At 44.7% G+C, this 23,143-nt stretch overlaps 1 protein-coding gene across 7 annotated transcripts in view; it reads left to right on the top strand.

Moving 5' to 3' along the window:
- LOC131696788 (transcription factor 7-like 1-A) overlaps positions 1 to 20,171 on the top strand; it is a 37,648-nt gene extending 17,477 nt beyond the window's left edge. Inside the window, exons 4-12 of one of the 7 annotated variants that reach the window (XM_059013552.1) lie at positions 3,893 to 3,976; positions 14,064 to 14,274; positions 14,849 to 14,951; positions 15,770 to 15,853; positions 16,753 to 16,896; positions 17,343 to 17,544; positions 17,825 to 17,932; positions 18,069 to 18,123; positions 19,290 to 20,171. In XM_059013552.1, the coding sequence (XP_058869535.1) occupies positions 3,893 to 3,976; positions 14,064 to 14,274; positions 14,849 to 14,951; positions 15,770 to 15,853; positions 16,753 to 16,896; positions 17,343 to 17,544; positions 17,825 to 17,932; positions 18,069 to 18,123; positions 19,290 to 19,759 (1,461 nt within the window). In that variant the 3' untranslated portion in view covers positions 19,760 to 20,171. The remainder of the gene's footprint in view (positions 1 to 3,892; positions 3,977 to 14,063; positions 14,275 to 14,848; positions 14,952 to 15,769; positions 15,854 to 16,752; positions 16,897 to 17,342; positions 17,545 to 17,824; positions 17,933 to 18,068; positions 18,124 to 19,289) is intronic. The other 6 variants (XM_059013555.1, XM_059013554.1, XM_059013557.1 and 3 more) reach the window with 6 other exon arrangements.
- The last annotated feature ends 2,972 nt before the right edge of the window (positions 20,172 to 23,143 follow it).

The raw sequence follows: 23,143 nt of genomic DNA, 5'->3' as shown, positions 1-23,143 counted from the left end.
CAATTCTTTGTTGGCAGTCTCAATGGAAGATCATTTGGGCAAATGGAGCAGGTCCACCGGCCAGGAGACAAGCGTGCAGCCTGCGGTGCCATACAAACACCCAATTAACTGCTAATTAGCCCAATTAAAAGTATTGTTTGCCTAGCAATTGTGCCTTTTTTTTTTAATTGCCCTTGGTTTACAGCATACCAGGAGCCAATGAGTTTGAATAGACTTTGGGTTGGTGGGAGATGATTGCATTGTCTTTGCCTGAAAGCCTAGAGTCTTATCTCCAGCAAAATTAATCCGAGGTGCTAATTGCTTGCATAATGTGTGCTTGGGTCCAGAACAGTTTAATCTCTGGGGGTTGTAATGCAGGGGCCTGGTGCCCATTGTTTTCAGAGCTGTTGGTGTGGTGAAGGACAATGGAGGCCAACTTCTACACCCAGCTGTGTGGGCCATTTGCCGGGTAATGGGGGGGGGGGGGGGGGGCAGTGCAAATACTAGGGAAGAGGGGGGCAGGCTCAGGGCTGCCAGTACCATCGTCTGATTGGCAGAATTGGCGATGATGTCAGCTAGTTCCTGTCGTTTTCTGGTTCACTGGAATTCACTGCCATGACCCTTCCCTCTGCATTGAATTGGTTTGCTGTGGTTTCAGGGGTAAATACTCTGAAAAGAATACATACATAAATAAATGAATGAAAGGGGATTAGAAGCTAGGAATCAATACCATTGGCTTCCCTGTGCCAAAGACCCTGCAGACCCATTGTTCAAACTGATCCAGGTTCATTTTTATAAAGTCTTTTTATGTAGTTTCTGCCTCGTTAAACCAATGCCAGTCTTAATCACCTATTTAGTGTGCTTTTAAAATGAAGCAATTTCATCACAGCTAAGGATGATTTGAATGTGAATTGCAGGGGTAATGCTGTGCAGCTTGGGGTGCATAATATCGTTGCAGTTTGAGAGTGCATGGGGGAGTGCAGCCTTTTAAAAATCCTGAAAGAAACTTAATAAACTGAATGACTAAATTTCCGACCTAGAACCTTTTGTGACGGGGAGCGGACCCGACACCCACCTGGAGTAAACGTTAAGAATATAACGTTGTGTGCTGAACTGAAGACATCGCTTCCAGGCACGATTGATTGATTAATTAATTATTTGTTTATTTAGCAGACGCCTTTATCCAAGGCGACTTACAGAGACTAGGGTGTGTGAACTATGCATCAGCTGCAGAGTCACTTACAACTACATCTCACCCGAAAGACGGAGCACAAGGAGGTTAAGTGACTTGCTCAGGGTCACACAATGAGTCAGTGGCTGAGGTGGGATTTGAACTGGGGATTTCCTGGTTACAAGCCCTTTTCTTTAACCACTGGACCAGACAGCGGTTCAGATAAGCTTTCTGGGTCATTGAGTGGTACAGTATTTCAAGTTAGTTCCCCCCCCCCTTGTTTGTCAGTTTTTCATTAAATATATGGAAAAACTCCAAAGCGGTGTGTAATCCAATATGCAAAACGTAACACTATTCAGCAGCATTCATTCGACTTAATTCTATATAGAGGGTGATGCAAAACTTTTGGCCACAGCTGTAGTTGTTTTGTGGAATGTCTAGTTTGCATGCATCATATTAAAAAGCATCTGTTGCAAGTATTAGAGAGCCCCCCCCCCCCCCACCCTCTTCCCTCAGACCCCCAGGCTGTTTATTTTGGCTGCTCTCCTTTCTTGCTCTGGGTGAAGTAGAGAATAGTTCCTTCTCTCTCTCTCTCCTCTGTCTGTCTGTCTGTCTGTCTGTCTGTCTGTCTGTCTCTGTGTTTTTTTATTCTGCAGCATGTTCTTGCAGTTTCTCAGAGTTTACGGACTGCGGACTGTATTTTAATCCAGGGCAGCAATTTGACTGACCTGATTCTAGTCTGTAGATTTTTTACTGGGCAGGTTCCTCCCTTTACCCTCGGGACACTGATTCAGTGTATGTGTGTCTTACTGCCCTGTGTGTCTTTTTTTCGAAGAAGTAGTCTAGTAGTTAAAACCGAGTGGTCCAATACTATAAGAGTTCGATTGTGTTTTAATACCTAAAGAAATGTAATTCTGACAAATTGCTCAACCAGAAGTCTCAATGCATACATGTTGAAATAGTTTGTCAAATAATTCTGCAAAGCTGAGGGACTGGGGAAAGCAGTGTGGCTCATTTTGTTATTGGGGAAGCCAGTGGCTTAGTGGTTTGAGCTGAGGGACTGGGAGGAGGGATGCGTGGCTTACTGGTTGGAGTTGAGGCACTCAAATTGGAGTCATTTTGGTCATGGGCCTCATTTTACAGATTCAGTCGCAGCTGTCAGGAAACAGTCTATTCACAGACGTGTTTTTTTTTTTTTTTTTTTTTTTTTTTAATTTTCTCGGCTGTAATGTCTTTTCCATTTTTAACCCAGGGCCCTCTCCAAACTTCCTTCCTTGTGATAAACGGAGGAATGAAAACAGACGTGCACACCCCCTCAAAGTTAACTCTCTGACCCTGTGCTGTTTGTTTTGTTGTCTCATTACGCCTGCAAGCAAATGCTACTTCAAACCAAAGCGCTTTTGTTCTCGGTTCACACCATTTTTATTGTTTAGCTTGACTTTCCTTCCTATGCTGCAAAAACATGGGCTCAAAACAATAGCTGACCCTTTGCAGTTTATTAATGACACAGAAGGAGCCAACATGTTAGCCTCTCTTACCTTGTTCAAACCTGATGTCTTTTGAAAAACTAGATATCAAACTTGTTCTTGCGCAATTACACCTTGCCTGAGGTTACATCAGGTAATCCAGGATGTGTTGTTTTTTTTTTTTTTTTCTTGGAGGTTAAACAAAGACCCGTCTCTCAGTAAACGGACGTGCTTGCACACAGGTTAAGTCTTCCAATAATAACACTGATCACACTGTTAAACTGGCCTTGTGCATTTGCCTGGGACGTTTCTGCGTGTCGCTTTGCACTCTGAGCCCTTACTTTTAATCTTGAGGCATTTAAAGATGTGTGTTTAGTCGAGAGAGTGCGTGCAACCTTAAAAACAACCCCCCCCCCCCCCTCTTTTTCAATTGAGCCCTTTTGAGTTTAGGTCCCAGGCAAGTGATCGAACATTTTTGATGGCTTTTAAACCTGGGGAAATTATACAGGCTCTCCAGAAGGTGGATCGGTTGTCTGTCCATCTCGCCTGGATCCCATTGGTTGTCTTGCTGCCTCCCCCCGTCCCCATCCCCCTGGTGCATGCTGGGACTTCCTCCCAGCTGTTTTTAGAGGCCCCCCTGTCTCATTGGCGGGATTGCAGCGCACAGCTGTGGTCCCGTGGTGCCACATTCCCCGACACACACCGATTTCACAGTCCCTGCTGCTGCCTGTCACACACACACACACACACACACACACACACACACACATTCCCATTGTTTCACAAGCTCGTTCCAGATTGATAGCGGAGTGCCGGGACATGCAAGGCATTTGGGTTTTTGGGTCGTGGGGTTGTGGGGGTGGGGGGCTATATTTTCATTAAAAGTCTGATGTGCTGCAGTTTTTTAGTGCTCAGTGATCTAGGCATGGAGTTCACTGTTCATTTTAAAAAGCCCACTCTGTTCTGATATTCCCATAGACCTTGCTGTATTCATGACACACTGGACTGTTTTGAAGCTCGTTCAATACAGAATCGCAGAATCAAGACGGTTCTAGTATTAAGAAATGTCTTGCTAGTGTTTTTTTTTTTTTTATTCCTCTTTTTGTTTCTTTTACACTTGCTTTTAAAACACGTTTTTAAAATCATCCCTGCTCTAAGAGCTGTTCATGTTTTGTTAGATCGGTCTTTTTAATTGATTTTAAATCATTTTCAGTTCTCGTTGTTCATTCCATTGTTTTTTTTTTTTTCCTTCGTTTGCCCGTTTCCTTCCCCGCAGTACCTGCAGATGAAATGGCCGCTCCTCGATGTTCCCGGATCGGGTGGACTGAAGGACTCTAGGGCATCGACGCCTGGACACTTAGTGAGTACACCAGCCCTGCATCTTCACTGCACGCTTATTTACTTCAATGCATTTTCTTTCCTCCTCCATTTCCACTTGGAATTTTTCACTTTTTTTTTTACCAAGATTCTGATCCCTGCCCTAGGGCTTCCAGCTCCCTATTAGTTCTGCAGAGGACTGGCAATGCTGCCAGCCAATATTGTGCCAATTTGTGTGTTCTGTTTGCTCATGGAAATGGGAGGTTAATATCTTGGTGTGTTACTGTGCGTGCTGAGGAGCCTCTACTGCATTCTCCCTGCTGCAGGATCTGTGCTTTTGACTGATGTTTCCATATTCTCTGTGTCTTCTCGGCAATGTTTGAATCAGACAGGCTGCTGAAGATGCTTGCTAATTTTGTATTTACTCATTGTACCGCATTACGAAACGCATGCGCTCACATTGTGGGAGATAAGGACATTGGGAATGAAGCGGACCATAGTTACTGTAAATGCTGTTATTCAGCAAAGCAGTGCCTGCTTTCAGTTTGCTGGGAGGCATTGTTGTGTAGTGATTTAACGTTGGGTGGCTAAGTGGTTGGAGGAGAGGGACTGGGACGGAAGCACTGTGACCTAGTGGTTGGGGCTGAGGGACTGGGAGTTGAGCAGTGTGGCTTAATGGTGGGAGCTGAGGGACTGGGTGGTTGGAGAGGAGTTCCCAGTGCAGCACTGTAACCAGAGCCACTTGTTTAGATGACACGGGTCAGACGTTGACCCCCAGCTCCCAGCCACCAAATCCCTCCGTCGTCGGACGTCTGAGTCTCTAATTATCCGACTCCTTCTCTGCTTCCTGAGTGGAATCGGGGAGAGGGGGAGCGGGCGAATTGGCTGGCTTAGGGAGTGCTTCACCAGGGCTGGATTCCATTCTCAGTTTCCAGACCAGCTCAGACCACCCCTTTTTAAAACTGGTTCAGTAATTCTAGCCGAGGCACTGGGAGGGGTGAAAGCAGCGTGGCTAGAGCTGAGAAACTAGGAAGGAGGCAGTGTGGCCTAGTGGTACAGAGTCAAGTATTTTCTTTTTTTTTTTTCTTCATGACAATCCCTCATAACTTGTCAGTAGGCCCGTAACCAGGGTGAAGCCTGGGTCTGGATTTTTAATTGGGGTCCTGTTGCCTGAGGCTGCCGAGCGGGTGTTGAGTTTCTTCCCCCAGGGGCCTGTCAGGGCTGCTTGACGGAAGAGTGTTGTTTTTTTTTTTTTTTTTTTTTTTTTATTAAGTGGACATTTTTTAAGCTGTTTTATCGCTGGAGCAGAGAGGAGGAATTTACTTTCCCCAGTCGCTGTTTGTTTGTGTTGCAGAGGTATAGTGCAAGGGCCTGTCGCTCGCTGCGGCCTGGAAACCCATTAGTCGGCTCAAGCAGTCCCCTGGGGTTCCCCTGCCCAGAGATCAGCTCGGAGAATCGCTACCCCCCCCCCCCCCCCCCCCCCCCCCAAAAAAAAAAAACATTTCCACAGCCTGCTTCAAAACTGGCCTGGGAACCTGCGATTGCCTTTGGCTGTGCCTGGCTTAATTTACTGCTCAAACTTCACATTTCATCTTGTAGCTAGTTCTGTAACAGCTTTTTGGCACAACAGCAATCCGTCTGTTTTGCTTTCTGACTTGAAATGAAATCTCGAGGGGAGTGTGTCAATAAATGACATTCTCGATGGAAGAAAATGTATCGATTTTGAGCAAGAATAAAATCCAGGCTATCATAAGAATCTATATCTGGATTATAATCCATCATCGGACCCGCAGATTGACATTAAGACCCGCGACAGTCGTTGTACAGCAAGCCTCAAAAAATACAACTCCTGTAAGATCACAGCCCCTTGCTTTGTTCATGTGCCCAGTCTCTGTAGTCATCAGTGTGGTGTTGGAGGAGAGACAATGGGCACAGTGACGATGGTTCCGTTTGTGAGGAAGGTGTTGGGAATTGATAGTTCTATTGACGTTTACCCCTTGAAAATCCTATCATCGGGCGCGAGAATTCCCACACAACGCTCCTTGTGTGTTTTACCTTTTATATGGGAATGGCATTATGGGGCAAACGGGAGCCGTGACCGTGCCAGCATGTAACTGGTTCCACAGTATAAAGAGCCTCCTTATACAGGAGTTTGAAGTGCTGCTATTCAGGGGTACTTCATGATGTCTGACAGCACATGCTCACCTAGTCTGTGATTCCCACTCTGCAGAGCATCTGCTACACCCTAACTTACACATAGTACTACAGTTTGTGTCTCTACACAGAATAGATTATTCATTCATCGTAATGCAATGATTGAGTATTAGCTACTCAACTTTATTATTATTATTATTATTATTATTATTATTATTATTATTATTCATGTAAGATATCGCTCACTTCCACATACTAGAATACACATTCACTGATCAAATGCAATTTGTTGCTCCCAATGATTTAACCCAATAAGAAAAGGAACGTTCACTCCTGAAATTCCGTCCTAATACTTGATCAGAAACTTTATAAAAAAACTTTTTTTTTATAATGGACTCTTGACCGGAGGGACGTGGGTTCAGTCCCAGGTGGGGGGACACTGCTGCTGTACCCTTGAGCAAGGCACTTTACCTAGATTGCTCCAGTAAAAACCCAACTGTATAAATGGGTAATTGTATGTAAAAAATAATGTGATATCTTGTAACAATTGTAAGTCGCCCTGGATAAGGGCGTCTGCTAAGAAATAAATAATAATGAGAAATAATTCTTCTGACCTTATTTGTTATTGTTTTCAAATGGGCTGCATCTCTCTCTCTCTCTCTCTCTCTCTCTCTCTCCTCTCTCTCTCTCTCTGAGATTGCATGCATTCCCTGCCTGTGTTTGTTGATTGGGTTCCAGCTCAAACACAATATCCCTTTTATTCTCTAATTGCCCTCTGCCCGCCCACACAACTCTGCTCTGTCTACCCATTGAGGAGGAGGAGGAGGAGGAGGAGGAGGAGGAGGAGGAGGAGGAGGGGTGGGGTGGGGTAGGGTGGGGTAGTCTCAAGAAGTGATGCGGTCCAGCAGACAGGAAGTTCTGGAATTTGCTTCCTAGGGCACGTTTTGTTTGGCAGAAGGTCTGGGTTCTGGTAAAGCGAGTGCCAAGACTGCAGAGAGAGCGAGAGAGAGCGAGAGAGAGCGAGAGAGAGGGAGAGGGAGAGTTTGTTCTTGGACTGAGCTCAGAGAATGAGAGAGTAGGAGTGGAGTCAGTCATGGTGTTCCCAAGTTGTGCGTAATCGCTGTCAAATAAGCATGGCAAATATTAGCCGTGGCGTTTATCCACAGCGATAAGTGGAAGGCAAATTTGATCTTGTATGTTTTATTTTAAAAATATTTATTCAGAACCATTCCTAGTCGTGCTACAGATTCGGCAACACAAGCGGTTTTAAACATCTCACCGGAAGGACAGTTTGAAAAGGAGAGGAAATACTTGGGATCAGTTGCAAACGTAAACCGAATAAACAGGGATGTTTGTCCAAGCAGCTTCGTTCCTCTTAACCCCGCTCTGAGATGCATGCGATGAAAACAGACGGTTTAATAAAGTCTTCAGGTGATCTGTAAAGAAAAAAAATAAGTGTGGAGGCCTGCTGCTTTTTCATTTCTTCTCCTCTGAATGGGTGTTGAACAAGATCGACCCAGACCTCAGGATTGGTCCCAGCAGGGCTGTGTGTGAATAGAGGCAGCCGCTCCGGTATTCCAGAGGCAGAGCCCTGGTTAGCATTCCGCTGGATTCGCTCGGCTCTCCGTGCTGTCAGACTCCATCTGAACACTCCCGCCAAGGGGCCGGCACCTTTTAATAATACATCAAAGACTGCACGCCAGCAGGTGATGCATTGTGGGAAAGCGGGGGAGAGACTGTCCTGTCTATCACTGTCCTGTCTATCACTGCCCAGATTGCTAATGAATTCTGCACTACAAAGAAAAAATATACAGAAAAACACAATATGGATCAGGGATAAGCAGATTTTTTTTTTGTTCTTGCCTACATTAATACCGCCCTGGGAAAAGCTATTTCCAGGCTGAGTAGCGATTTATCCTTGACCGTTCGCTTCTATTACACGCTTTCCAGCAGGTGAGCTGGCTTCCAGCCCGTTGATTGACAGAGCCCAAGGGCTTGATTGACAGGCATGTTGAGGTAATCGAAGACACACACGGCTCTGTTGATTTTTCGCAAGGAACCAGATTCCAAGCTTTATTTGTTCTGCAGAGGGAGCGACTTTGTGAAACATGCACAGACACTCTAGTGCTGAGGCTCGAGTTACTCATCGCTGCATTTCACTGACTCCACAGGCTTCATGTTTTAGGTTTTATTTTTAATTTTGTTTAGGTCCATTCCGTACCTGGAGCTGCCCAGAGTAGCTTACAGCTGAGAGGAGTCTGGCCAAACTCTCTCAAGAGCTATGAAGGGTTTTTCTTCACCATTGTCAGATCATTATGTCAGATGTTACATTAACATATTGAATTACACACCGCTTTTATATATATATATATATATATATATATATATATATATATATATATATATGTACTTTACAAAAAACTCATTTAAAAAAAAAAAAAAAAAAGTTAAATTTCTAAATCCAACATGAAATACTGTACTACTGTTATGGCTTCCGGTAGACTTTTGCGATATCACATACTTTTTCTCTTTGAATGCAGGATAACTATTTTTTTTTTTTTTTTTTTGATGTCTGAATCCTAAAATTCTTTATTATTATTATTATTATTATTATTATTATTATTATTATTATTATTTATTTCTTAGCTGACGGCCTTATCCAGGGCGACTTACAATTGTTACAAGATACCACATTATTTGTACATACAATTACCCATTTATACAGTTGGGTTTTTACTGGAGCAATCTAGGTAAAGTACCTTGCTCAAGGATACAACAGCAGTGTGCCCACCAGGGATTGAACCCACGACCCTCCGGTCAAGAGTCCAGAGCCCTAACCACTACTCCACACTGCTGCCCTGTAATCTTGTAGCCTACTGAGGGGTGAAGTTTGGTCCCACAAGGCTGTTAGGGACAGCAGTGCAGGGTTAAATCCATCAGGCAGCGAGAGGGGGAAACCTGCCAACAGAAACGAGAGTGGCCGCGAGATTGCGTGGGTGCCTGCCTGATAATTCTCTTTTAAAGCACTAAACTATTTAGCGTTGGCAACACCCCGGTTCCTTCATTCCCTCTGGGTCGGGGAAGTTCTTTGGGGTGACATCACTGGGATTTATTTTTAGCTGCCTGTGGAGAGAAAGAAGACTCCCAGTGTTGTTTTCCCAGGGATTTCTTGGGCCCACCTGTGCGAGGGCGTCCCATACCCGATTAGTCCTGCTTAGCTCGGGGTGTCGAGCGGGGGGCGGGGGGGGTACCGGCTTGTCCTTTTTTTTTATTAGGGAGGGGGGGTCATTTTGGATGAATTATGATCTTTGTTTTGCAGTGGAACGGATGAGATTTAGGATATAAGTCATTTCATCTGTTTAAGAATTCCACTCAATGTTCTACTGCATAGCTGCCTGGCCCTGCGTTAAATGATGATTTGATGAATTTTGAAAACGCCCACCCCCGCCACCACCCCCTGCAATGCCAGATCTCGTATTTAGGTTATCAACTCCTTGCTTGCTATAAATCTGCCACATTTTCTGGGTACGGCCACATTTTGAAGCTTCAGTCATTCAACACTGAAGACCGGTACACTGCACAGGACTAGGGAAGAATACTCCACTCACAACTGCGTACCTCTCCAGTAGTCAAGGAGAGATACGTCTGCTGAAAACAGCAGAGAGTAATCTAATCTAGCAATGTGTTTATCTGGGCCCATTTGAGTTTATTGTTTCAGTGCAAGACGCTCACCGAAGAGTCCACAGACCTGGATTAACACTAATCTAGGACTGCCTAGTGTCAGCATTACAGTTAATCAGGGTCTGTGAATCCGCCCTGAAGCCATCTAGCTGTCTCGTTAGTTCATCTTGGAGGGTCTTTTTGTTGAATAGAGTAAAAAATGTTAACTATACTGTATGCAGAAGATATTCATTCATCGTAATGCTATGATTCAACATGTATTAGCTACATGTATTATTATTAATAATAATAATAATAATAATAATAATAATAATATTATGATGTAGGGTGGATATATTTATTGCAATATCTCTGATGACCTATGCATACTAAGATACACAATCACTGATCAAATCCAATCTTTTGCTTTCGCTGATTTTAACCCATGAAGAAAAGGCGCATTCACTCTTGAAATTGCATCTAATATTTGATCACAAACTTCAGAAGACCATTTTTTTTTTTTTTTTGTTATGCAGTGCAGGTACGGGGGCAAGCAGGTCTCCCTATTTTTTTGGTTTTTTTTAATTCCTGCTCTGAAAACGCATCCGAGTTTGTGTTTGGCAGCGTAACGGGAGTACTGGAGCCCGATTTCTTTGTTTTGGTGCATTCCCAAAAGACATGTTGGAATCCGTCTCTTGGCGCTGGTGAACTTTGTGTTTTGCTGTAACGCGATCTTCTCGCTAATCTGCTCCGTGTCGGATCTGGCTTTGTGACGGCTCGCTGCTGTTGCACAGATGTGTCCAGCTGTGGAGTCTGTAGCGAGTTTCTGACACCTTTTGTTACTGCTCTGATTCCAGCCTCTCTGCCCTGCACTCCATATGGGGGGGGGGGGGGCTCAGTGCTGCCACTTAGTGGTGGCCAAACACATAACACCCAGATACTGGGCTATGTATTTGATAAATGGCCGACAAAGTAAAACCATTGCAAAAATAGCTGGGGTTATTTCTCAGGGTAATACGTGGTTTTTATTAAATACTAATGATAACCTACATATAGTAGGATATGCAATCACTGATCAAATTAGATAATATATATATATATATATATATATATATATATATATATATATATATATATATATATATATATATATGATTTATTTTAACCCATTAAAATACCAAATTCATTTTCTCTGGGGGGGGTGGTGAGGGGGGGTCCGAAGCTGTATTTTGTCATTTGATACATTCCAAATCAATATTGAAATGCTTTTGTTTTGGCTACAAACTGCTGCGTCCTGTTTTGAGGACAGTCAAGTTAGACGCGCCTGGAATCAGAGCAGTGAAATTTCACTCTGGCTATGAAGCTCGACGCGTCGTCAGCGTTATCATCCCAAGAAATGTTTCATTTTTAGGGTTCGGTTTCTTATTTTATATTGAGGCGTCATAAAAACAGAATCAAGTTACATTTAGACTACATGTGCGGTTAACAAAATTAGACTAAAGTTACATAACAGTAGTTTAAGAGAACATTGAAATAACCGGTAAATGTTGGTTAATAATGACCTAGCCTGTCCTCCAACGTGGACAGTGGCACGTCATGGGTTAAGGTGGGGGCGTGTTCATGTAACTGGATCCATATGAATGATACTTTAAATTCTAATTGCTGGAATTTTTACTTCATCTGCATAAGATACTTTTCAAATTTTGTAGTTATTTGATTGATCCAGCTTCGCATGATTTTGAAAGTCAAATTCAGTGCCAAGCTTAAAACAGAATTCCCATTTAATAAGCAATACAGTGGAATCGTTGAGCACCCTCCAAAAGGAATGCGTAAACTGGTCCTGATAATAAACGCAGATCTCCAGCCTGCAGATCAGCAAACACATCTGCAGAACCGCTGTCTACTTTTGTTTGCTGGTCTTTTTCTGGATTGGTTTGAATCTGAGAAACAAACGCCCATTCCTGGGCCCTCGGGGGTTGTGGGATTCCTATCTTTATTATTTAAACGAGGTACACTCATTAGCTCAAGCTGAAGCAACAACTGGGTTTTTTTTTTTTTCTTCCTTTCCCTTAAGCTCTCCTACAGACAATGGGAGCGCTCAGGGGCACAAAGAGGCAGATTAATTTCCATGATCTGCTTCACGGACACTCTGGTGTGTGTGTCGCTCTCTCTCCTCTCGCTCTCTCTCCTCTCTCTCTCGCTCTGTCTCTGTCTCTCTCTCTCTCTCCTCCCTCTCTCGATCTCTTCTCGCTCTCGCTCTCCTCTCTCTATCTCTTCTCTCTCCTCGCTCTCGCTCTCCTCTCTATCTCTCCTTTCTTCTCGCTCTCGCTCTCCTCTCTCGATCTCTTCTCGCTCTCACTCTCCTCTCTCTATCTCTTCTCTCTCCTCGCTCTCGCTCTCCTCTCTATCTCTCCTTTCTTCTCGCTCTCGCTCTCCTCTCTCGATCTCTTCTCGCTCTCACTCTCCTCTCTCTATCTCTTCTCTCTCCTCGCTCTCGCTCTCCTCTCTATCTCTCCTTTCTTCTCGCTCTCGCTCTCCTCTCTCTATCTCTTCTCTCTCCTCGCTCTCCTCTCTCTATCTCTTCTCTCTCCTCGCTCTCCTCTCTCTATCTCTTCTCTCTCCTCGCTCTCCTCTCTCTATCTCCTCTCTCTCTGTCTCTCTTCTCTCTCTCGCTGTCTCTCCGCTCTCTCTCTGTCTCTCTCTGCACGCTGAACAGTGCTCCTCTGCTTTCCTGGTTCACGTCGACGACTCCTCTTAAATATTACTTGTTTTTACATGCTTCTCATCCATCATTTCAAACTCCATAAAACAACAAGAAAGGAGAGCACTGTTGCAAGCAGATGTGCGATCCCTGAACCATGCTGAAACCCTTTTAATTTCTTTATGTATAAATAAAATGCAATAATCAATTTGAATCAAATGATTACATGTGAACTAGACGTCTCAATTTTTTTTTTTTTTATAAAGCGTGTTTCTGTGGAACGGCCCGTGGATAAACAAGAAGCCACTGCCTCAAAATATTTTTTTAAAGAGCTCTCGCTCTTTTTTAAGGAACAAGCCTCCATTCTCCAGCTCAGCTCCCATGTGACGTCCCAGCCTGAACAAGCGCCCTATTCAGAGCTCTGACAACGGGAAACCACTGCCCTGCTTGCACTGTGTGTAATGAAAAGCGAGACGCTGGCTATTACTGTTATCTGCACAAGCACCTCTCATCCAGGGGCTCTGCTAGCATTCTGATATACTCCTGGAAACTCGGGCTGAGCGGCGCTATTAACCCTTAGCTTTCCTTCCCTTCAGGAGATTCTTGGTTCAGTCGGTCCCAGAGCAGAGATGATGGGCTGTGTTCATGTTTTTCTAGACCGTTAGAGAGTCGACAACGTCCTGCAGTTTAAGTAACGTTCTCCAGTCGTGACCTGGTTTTTATAATCAGTGTTGATTTGGCCCCTGCAGGTATTTAGTTTCTCGGAAAGTGCCCGATGTTTCTTAGAAACCTCAAGTTTTAATATTCTTTTAGTTTTTCTGAATTTAGCTCTCTTATTGCGTGTTAGTTTTGGATGACGGCCAGTGTTTTTTTTTAAACATCTTTTTTCTGATGGGCTTGATTCTCTCTCGCTCTCTCTCTCTCTCTCTCCTCTCTGTCTCTCACACTCTAGCCTCTCTGTCACACACTCCTCTCTCACCTACACTCCCTCCTCTGTCTCACATTCTCTTTCTCCTCTCTCTCTCTCTCTCTCTCTCTCTCTCTCTCTCTCTCTCTCTCTCTCTCTTCGTCTCACTCTCTGTCTCTCTCTCTGTCTCTCTCTCTCTCTTGTAATGACCCGTGCTGCTCTTGGCAGCCCGCCCCACATCTCCACTGTTCCTTGGTCTCTCTCCAGATTGCATCATGCGCAGCTCCCACACACTCCAGTGTTGTTTACTACAAATAACTGAAAAGTCATTGTGGTTTTGGGACTGTGTTTGTACAGGGGCGTCTCCTTTCTTTATTTAAGTAGTGGGTAAAGAAATAATAATAAAAAAAACAACTTCAGTTTCCTGTACCCGGCAGACTTGAAAATAGAACAAAGTTTAAGTCTTCTGGTGTTGTGTTTTTTTTTTTTTTTTATGAAGCCCTGACGAAGAATTATACTGGACGTTTTACCTGAAACACTCTTTTTAGAAAAGCATGTTTTATTTTTTATTTTGTTCTTTTTAGAGTTTGCTGGATGCTGACATTCCTTATTTATTATTTAATTTAAAACTGAACTTCCTTGTTGTCCCGTCGTTGACGCAGATTTTTTTCGTTTTGTCTTTTTTCTTTTCGTTTTCTCTTCCTGCAGTCGAACAAGGTCCCGGTGGTGCAGCACCCCCACCACATGCACCCCCTGACCCCCCTCATCACCTACAGCAACGAACACTTCTCCCCGGGCACCCCCCCTCCACACCTCTCTCCAGAGATCGACCCAAAGACAGGTGAGACTGGAGGCTGGATGGAGCAGCACCTGCCCGCTGGCTCTCTGGGCTGGCTCAGCAAGGAACGCTCCTTTTATGGTGCCCGCTTTGTTACCCACTTCTTCCACATTCATGAAAAATCTGTTCACAAGTAGGGGTGGGTTTAAAGGCTGCAGTGCTGCTGTGTGGGTAGCGGCTGAAGGCAATGGCATGTGTGGCACCCAGCGTCCCACAGGAAGTAAATGCTGCTGGGGCTTTCCTTAAAGCAGAGTCACAGGCATCGCAATCCCTTCATGGCGTTCTGCAGTAGAGAATGAGGCCAAGCGGGTGTGGATCAAAGCTGGGCACCTGCAGGCGTGCTTTTGACAGCCACCTCTATGCCATCCGCGTCGCCGCGGTCTTCCGTTGCTACCTGCAAAGCAGCATTGCTCTACAGCAACTTATTTTTAAGTGAAATTGTCAAGTTGCTTTTGTACAGCCTTATGCTTTGGAAATACAGACAGACCATTGGACTAATGTGTGTGTGTGTGTGTGTGCGTGTGTCTCTGTTTCAGTCTGTCTGTGTGTGTGTGTCTGTGTGTGTGTGCACGTCTCTGTCTGTCTGTCTGTCTGTCTGTGTAGTCAGGGCTAACCTGTTCTGTCTTTTTTTTTTTTTTTTTTTTCCCCTCTGCAGGTATCCCAAGGACACCCCACCCCTCAGAACTCTCGCCCTACTACCCGCTGTCTCCCGGCGCTGTGGGGCAGATCCCACACCCTCTGGGGTGGCTGGTACCCCAGTAAGGAAACCTTCCTTCCTTCCTTCCTTCCTTCCTTCCTTCCTTCCTTCCTTCCCCCCCCCCCCCCCCCCCCGTCCAGAACAACATGCTTCAACCCTATTGCAAAGTCCAAACTGCTCGCAGTGCATAGCGATGCATTGAAGTAATACAACGATCAAGACGAATACAGAAATACTTTTTTTTTTTTTGAAGTTTTAAATGTGCTACCTTATGAAATGTCCAGGGTGTTCTGCATTTCACATTTTGATTTGGTTAGCCCTGTAATGGGTGTGTTTTTTTCTAGCATTGAGAAATGTGCTTGTGCCCTTTTTGGCAGGCCTCTTGTCAGCACTGCAGCAGTAAACATGTTGTCGCAATTCATTTGGGGGGGGGGGGGGTGTAAGTCTAAAAGGAAAGCTCAGTAAAGCAGCCGACGTCTCTGCGGTCCTGCCTGAGTGACAGCCTGGGCAGGGGGTGGCTCTCCTCCAGTCCCCTGGGGACTCTATCGGCCCGAGGCTGTGCCTGCAGCCACAGCCAGTCCCAGGCGGGATAAACCCCTGGAGACGCCCTTTCTTCCTGCCCAGTCGTTTTTATTTATTCCTTGCGTAATGCTAAATGACAGTCTGGTAGATCAAACTTCTCAACAAGTGTCTCTCGCAATATCCTTCAAGAAGTTTCTTTTGTTTTAAAATAAATAAATACATTTTAAAGTGTGTTTCTGGTTTTCTGATTCAGCGTCTGCCAGCGATTTCTGCTGGACTGGCGCTCTGCTGTGCAGTAGGAATGTTGTCTAGATTCATTCCAGTTTGTCTCACTGTGGTTCTCCTGGTCTTTTTCAGGCAGGGCCAGCCCATGTACTCAATACCTCCGGGGGGATTCAGACACCCCTACCCAGCTCTTGCAATGAACGCGTCCATGTCGAGGTGAGTATCGGAGCTGGGGGGGGAGGGGGGGCTGCTTTTTGGGGGGTTAAGTTAATAAAGTGGTTGTGCACATTTCTTCCTTAGATCTTCCTTTCCGTACACTTGCTTATGTGGGGGTTTAGATTTGAGGTTATGAATTTGATATGCATCTCAAAGCTGTTGACAGAACAGGCTGTCCTGTCCTAGACGCGCAATCGCACGCACGTACACACACACACATTAATTCTAGTGTATTTCTAAAACAAGAAGGAGAAACATGAAACATCCCTGGGAAGGGAAGAGAGGCTGGCAGTTCTGTTCTCTCTTCTCTTTTTTTTTTTCTCTGAACTGCAAAAAAGCGTTCCCCGTGTCCTGTAGGACTCCCTCCACCAGTCTGTCAGCCTGCTCTCCCCCGGCTTCAAAACAAATCATTTAAAAAGCCCTAACTGCCGATAATTGCACCTTTTTGCATGTTTTATTTTTTAACTTGGTCATGTCCGTGGGTCTGTCTCTGCCTGTGTGAGATGGGTTGGGACCTGGCCTATTCGTTTTATTGAAAGCCGTGCTGCTGGTTATTATAATTCCACCCGTGGCGGAGAGCACACAGGGTTCTGAAGCAGAGTCCCTGAAATATTAATCGCATGTCGGTCAGACCAGATTGCAGAGATGCCTGGAACCTTTCCACAAGAAAACAGATTAGATGGAGAAAATAATGAACTGAATGTTTTGTTTTTTAGCTAATTCCTGCCTCCTGTGCTCCAAGCATTGCAGATTGTTCTAGATTTGTTGTGGGTTATTTAGCGAGGGCATCTCTCCAATTCCTGTTTCTTATCTCTCTCTCTCTCTCTCTCTCTCGCTCTCTCTCTCGCTCTCTCTCTCTCTCCTCTCTCTCTCTCTCTCTCTCTCTCTCTCCTCCGCAGTTTGGTGTCCAGTCGCTTCTCCCCCCACATGGTGTCCCATCACCCACACAGCCTTCACCAGACGGGCATCCCTCACCCCGCCATCGTCTCGCCCGCCATCAAGCAGGAGCCCAACCAGGGCCACCTCAGCCCCTCCATGCACTCGTGAGTACACCCTGACCCCGGAGCAGAGCTAGCGAGCTGGGGCGGGATCCAGCACTGTGTACCAAAGGGCTGCTATTGACAGCTTGTTCTGTGCACCTGGGACCTCTCAATGACTCTCTGCACTGGGGCAATCATTGTGTGTTTTTTATGATTTTAAAAAAAATAAAAAAATTATAATGACATTTGTAAAGGCGTTGCTGCATAGGGCATGAAAAGAAAGCAATTAGAATATACAGGTTTTGTATCACCTAGAATTTTAGGATTGATTTTATATAATATATATTAAAGTAACATTTATTCAGCAGGGCTTATTAGACTTGATGGTTGCTGTTTCTATAGGGTGCTGCAGAACTTTTCTCCATAGCTGTACATTATGTTTAATTCAATCGCACGAGGAGCTGGGCTTCACAGACTTGTGGTTTTCGCGTTCCTGATTTTCATTTCAGCTTCCCTCTCTCTGATCTGGGATTGTTCACTGTCTCTCGCAGGAAGTCTCCCGCGCCTGTAAAGAAAGAGGAGGAAAAGAAACCACATGTGAAGAAACCACTCAACGCTTTCATGCTCTACATGAAGGAGATGAGGGCCAAGGTGGTGGCGGAGTGCACACTGAAGGAGAGCGCAGCCATCAATCAGATACTGGGCCGACGGGTAAGAGATGGGGGAGAGTACGAGAAAGAGCTCTGTGAAATGAAACGAGATTCAAAAGCAAGGGGGCCAAAAAACTCCTGCAGTAAAATGTAATAGTGTTTTCATAGTCCCGGCTGCTTCCCTGTCCTATTTAACAGATCGAGGGGAAGAAAGCACTTTGTGTGCTGCTCCAGAAATAAACCATTCTAAGTAAAACCAGTGGTTGGGGGTGTGGGGAATAGGGAGGGGTGAAAGGAGAGCCCCAGTCCTGACCCTTCGCCTGTGTCTGTTTTTATCTCAGTGGCACTCCCTGACGCGAGAAGAGCAAGCCAAGTACTACGAACTGGCGCGCAAAGAACGGCAGCTCCACTCGCAGCTCTACCCCGGGTGGTCAGCGCGAGATAACTACGTGAGTATTCGCTCCGCCAACCGCTTGCGTGTCAAAATAGCGTGGTGTGGAAACCGCTGCGCCAGGTCCTTGTTATTGGTCTGTATTCTCCTGTGCTGACTCTTTTTTTATCTTTTGTGCTTCTCTGTCTGTGCAGGGCAAAAGGAAAAAGAGGAAGAGGGAAAAACAGCAGCCGGATGGAGAGTTGGAAGGTAGGCCTGTGTTCACACTGCAGCGACCCACGTCTCCCCTTCCAAACCACGCCTGCAATGTATCTATTCACACTGCAGCGACCCACCTCTCCCCTTCCAAACCACGCCTGCAATGCATCTATTCACACTGCAGCGACCCACCTCTCCCCTTCCAAACCACGCCTGCAATGAATCTATTCACACTGCAGCGACCCACCTCTCCCCTTCCAAACCACGCCTGCAATGCATCTATTCACACTGCAGCGACCCACCTCTCCCCTTCCAAACCACGCCTGCAATGAATCTATTCACACTGCAGCGACCCACCTCTCCCCTTCCAAACCACGCCTGCAATGTATCTATTCACACTGCAGCGACCCATCTCCCTTCCAAACCACTCCTGCAATGTATCTATTCACACTGCAGCGACCCACCTCTCCCCTTCCAAACCACACCTGCAATGTATCTATTCACACTGCAGCGACCCATCTCCCTTCCAAACCACGTCTATAATGTATTCCCCACCAGTCTCTCTTTTTTTTCTTGCATGGCAAATATTTGTTTAAAAATGATCCCGATCGAGGAGTACAAGAAACACAGAGAAACTTTTGAAGCTCGCATAGAGACCATTTCAAGCAGCCTCTTGAAATGACTTGCGTTGTAGTTGCTTCAACAGAGGCCCCAGAAAGTCGCTTTGGGGTTACTTCAGTAGATTTTCACAGCTTGCTTTCCCTCTTTGCAGTGTCCTTCCTCCCCTAATGTTTTGATTTTTGCTGTCCAGTATTCTCATTTACTAATGATCTACTAACTGTCTCTCCCCTCCCCTCCCCTCTCCTCTCCTCTCCTCTCCTCTCCTCTCCTCTCTCTCTCTCTCTCTCTCTCTCTCTCTCTCTCTCTCTCTCTCTCTCTCTCTGTTTGCACACACGCAGCCTATGAGATTCAGTGCTAGCATTGACTGACAGGTATGTCTGGCATCGTTTACCTGGAAGTACAGTTCAAATGGAGACCTGTGCAGACCAGTGTAATATTCTTCATAATAAACTCTGCTGAAAGTTGGTTTCACTTTCTCTTAAGACACCAGCGTTTTTAAATGTTGAATTAACTCCTGCGAACGTCAGTTTTTTTTTTTTTCAGATGTACTGCAAGACTGTCTCTCCTTGCGTATTTAAAATCTTTTATCCCTTCAGATCAATTCTCCTCGCGGAACAAGAAGCCTTGCACGCAGTACATGCCTCCTGACAAGATGTGCGACAGCCCGGCCTCGTCCCACGGCAGTATGCTGGACTCTCCGGCCACTCCCTCCGTGGCCCTGGCCTCCCCTGCTGCCCCAGCGGCCACGCACTCGGAGCAGGCACAGCCGCTGTCCCTGACCACCAAACCAGAGGGTCGGGCGCACCACCCCCACCCCCACCCCCACTTCTCACTGTCCAGCAAGCCCCGAGGCCCCTCCCCTTCCTCCGCCCAACCCGGCCTCTCGCTGTCAATTGGCTCTCCGGGCAGCCAATCTCCGCATATCCTGTCCCGGCCAATCCCCTTCAGCTCACTCCAACACGCCATGTTGACTCCTCCCACTTCCTTTCATCAGGCCGCCCTCCATTCCCATCATGCATTGCTCCAGTCCCAGCCGTTGTCTTTGGTAACCAAATCAGCCGACTAAAAAAAAAAAAAAAGTAAATAAATGTGTGTGTTTTGTTTTGTTTTTAAATGCTGTATATTGCTTTTTACATTATTAGTTATTAAAGGACAAAAATTAAAAAAAAAAAAAAAAAAAGTTACTGAAAGGAAGTTTTTTATTATTGGTCAATATTTGATCACCAACTCCAATTATTATTATTTTTTTTTCTGTAAAGTTTACCACAGTTCATAAACGGGATGGTTATTTACTTTTTTTTCTTTTTAAATGCATTTATCCAACAAGCTATGTATAAAAAGAAAAACATGTTTCTAAAGGCTTCTTTTTTAATTAGTTAATCTTCATGAGGCTAGTTGGGAGTTTTATTTCCAGTACTGAGTGTGTGAACAATCTTGAGGCACATGTTCAATAAACCTTGAAATCCTCATTTGTAAAACCCTGCGGCCTGTTTTGTCTTTATTAACTGAAGCACCTTTTCAATTACTACGAAGGATTTTAAAAATGGATTATTCTTTAACCTTCTCAAATCCGGTCCGCGGGACTCCTGTGTCTCCTGGCTTTTGTTCCAACTGAGCTCACAATTAACTAAACCCTTATTTGAACCAATAATGTGCTTTTTAATGAAGCCTTTTTTTTCATTGTTTTCAGCTGTTAAACAGTTGGAGATTTCAAGTTTAACTATATACTTTTTTTTTTACAAGAAATTTAACTTTTTAGGAGCAGAAAACAATGAGAGAGAGAGAGAGAGAGAACACACTGCAGGTCTGGCTACATCATAATCCTATGGAGAAAAATACAGGCTTGACTTGCAGGGAAAATATGACATAAGAACTACAAATGAGAGGAGGCCATTCAGCCCATCTTCCTCGTTTGGTTGTTAGTAGCTTATTGATCCCAGAATCTCATCAAGCAGCTTCTTGAAGGATCCCAGGGTGTCAGCTTCAACAACATTACTGGGGAGTTGGTTCCAGACCCTCACAATTCTCTGTGTAAAAAAAGTGCCTCCGATTTTCTGTTCTGAATGCCCCTTTATCGAATCTCCATTTGTGACCCCTGGTCCTTGTTTCTTTTTTCAGGTCGAAAAAGTCCCCTGGGTCGACATTGTCATAACCTTTTAGGATTTTGAATGTTTGAATCAGATCACTGCGTAGTCTTCTTTGTTCAAGACTGAATAGATTCAATTCTTTTAGCCTGTCTGCATACGACATTCCTTTTAAACCCGGGATAATTCTGGTCGCTCTTCTCTGCACTCTTTCTAGAGCAGCAATATCCTTTTTGTAACAAGGTGACCAGAACTGAACACCATATTCTAGGTGAGGTCTTACTAATGCATTGTAAAGTTTTAACATTACTTCCCTTGATTTAAATTCAACACTTCTCACAATATATCCGAGCATCTTGTTGGCCTTTTTTATAGCTTCCCCACATTGTCTAGATGAAGACATTTCTGAGTCAACATAAACTCCTAGGTCTTTTTCATAGATTCCTTCTTCAATTTCAGGATCTCCCATATGATATTTATAATGCACCTGTAGGTGTGTAAAATGTTATTTGGTTATAAGTGTCAGAAATTATTTAAAGTGTTTATTTATTAATTTATTGCTGGAAAGCATGTTCTGATTGAAGCAGAAACAACGGAATATTAAAATAAGATATAACAGAATTTTTTTTTTGTTTTTTAAAACCTGCATTTAAAAAAATTCCCCGTTTTGCGGGTTTGCTGTACAGGTGCCAGACCTTTGAGTCTAATAACCCAATTAACGGGAGTGAAAGCAAAGGAAACTGAAAGCACACTCAGCCAAGCAAGGGCCGTGCTTTTCAGACAGGAGCCCGAGCACTTGAGACGGAGAGAGAGAGAGAGAGAGTGTGGCTTCGTATCCTGAGAAAAGGACACAGACTTAATGGAGATGGAAGGGGGAGGGAGGGGTACAAGAGGGATCTTCAGCAAGGCAGGGCGAGTGACTGATTCAGGGCTAATTTACTGCTGTTCAGTGGGGGCCCTCGCTTTGTCTACCAGGCAACAAGCCCGGGCTGTTTTTATTTGTTTTGTTTAGTTAAAGGAGAGCAAAGCAGAGCCATTCAGTTCCATTGCCTGACCAACTGTGCAGATTGGACGGAGTTATAGTGCAGGCATTGCTATACATGTATTTAGATAGACAGCATATACAGTGGAATGAATTGCTCATCTAACTGTAATGAAACTTGGTACAGACATTCTTATCCTGGCCGTAGCTATTGAACACCGGATCGTGCTAAATATAGGAATACTAAACGAAACTTTAATACGACGAACGTTTTGATTATTAGAGGTCTCTGAAGAGGAAAAAAAAAAAAACACGTCTTCACGTGTTTCTGTCACTGTGGACTTAGGACTATTTTCCCCCGTCATTATTAATATAAAAGGGAATTCGTAACAAATCTGTATTTATGACTTTATTGAAAACTAACACAGACGCAAGCGCGCTGGAATTTTTTTTAAAAAGCAAACCGCAAGAACTCGAACAGCCGGCTCGCCAAACACACAACCGGTCAGAAAGTGTTTTAATATTTGTTTCGCCCCCCTTTTTCCCTCTTTTTTTAACATTTCATTGAAGCTTGCTCAACACGGGAGCTTTAATTAACTCGGAAGAGGCGGCCCCTGGGAACTCATTAGGCAATTCAATTAGCGAAACACACACACAAGGTCGATTCAGGCGCCGAATGGCCGAGGGACGGGGCAGCCTGCCAGGGTCTCGGCAATTAGCCCCTCGGTGGGGGCTGAAGGGGAGGCGAGAGGGAGTCCTCGGTACCCGCAATATTCAGCAAGGGGTGGACCAGACGTGAGCAGCGTGCTAAAATTCAGGACCCATTTCAAACACACGCACACCAAAATGGCATTTGTGTTCAAATTATACACCACTGTACTGCCCCGTTACTTGGACTGCGCATTTACTGTAGTCTGTGGGCGTCCGACAGACAGACTGACTGGCATTCTGCATGCCTATTAATGTGTACAGCTCACTCTAGATTTTATTTATAGTAATAGTTTATTTATTTATTTTTTTTTTTTTTAAAGAATGATGAAACTTTTAACCCTATAGTGTACGGAAAGTTGCCCGACCTAGATTGTTAAGAAGCATATGCATTATTAAATGTAGCATAGATAGGGCAAGTCACGTGGTACAGTTATACACACAGTGACTGCAGGCGATGTAATATGTATGGTTCGTGACTATTAAAAAAAACAAACCCACACACAAGCAAAACTACGGTCAGTACTTTTCTGAGAATGCTGGGAATATCTGCGCACAGGTGTGTTGTGAACGGTACTCTCTTTATACTTATTTCGGTATCGAACAAGTTTACAAAAAGAACCCGCATCAAAACCATTCTATCAATCAGGTAGCATGACCAGCATTTAGGGCAGCT

This window comes from Acipenser ruthenus, chromosome 46 (genome assembly GCF_902713425.1).
Source record: "Acipenser ruthenus chromosome 46, fAciRut3.2 maternal haplotype, whole genome shotgun sequence".
NCBI classification, from domain to species: domain Eukaryota; kingdom Metazoa; phylum Chordata; class Actinopteri; order Acipenseriformes; family Acipenseridae; genus Acipenser; species Acipenser ruthenus.
This window is presented reverse-complemented; position numbering and strand designations above follow the sequence as displayed.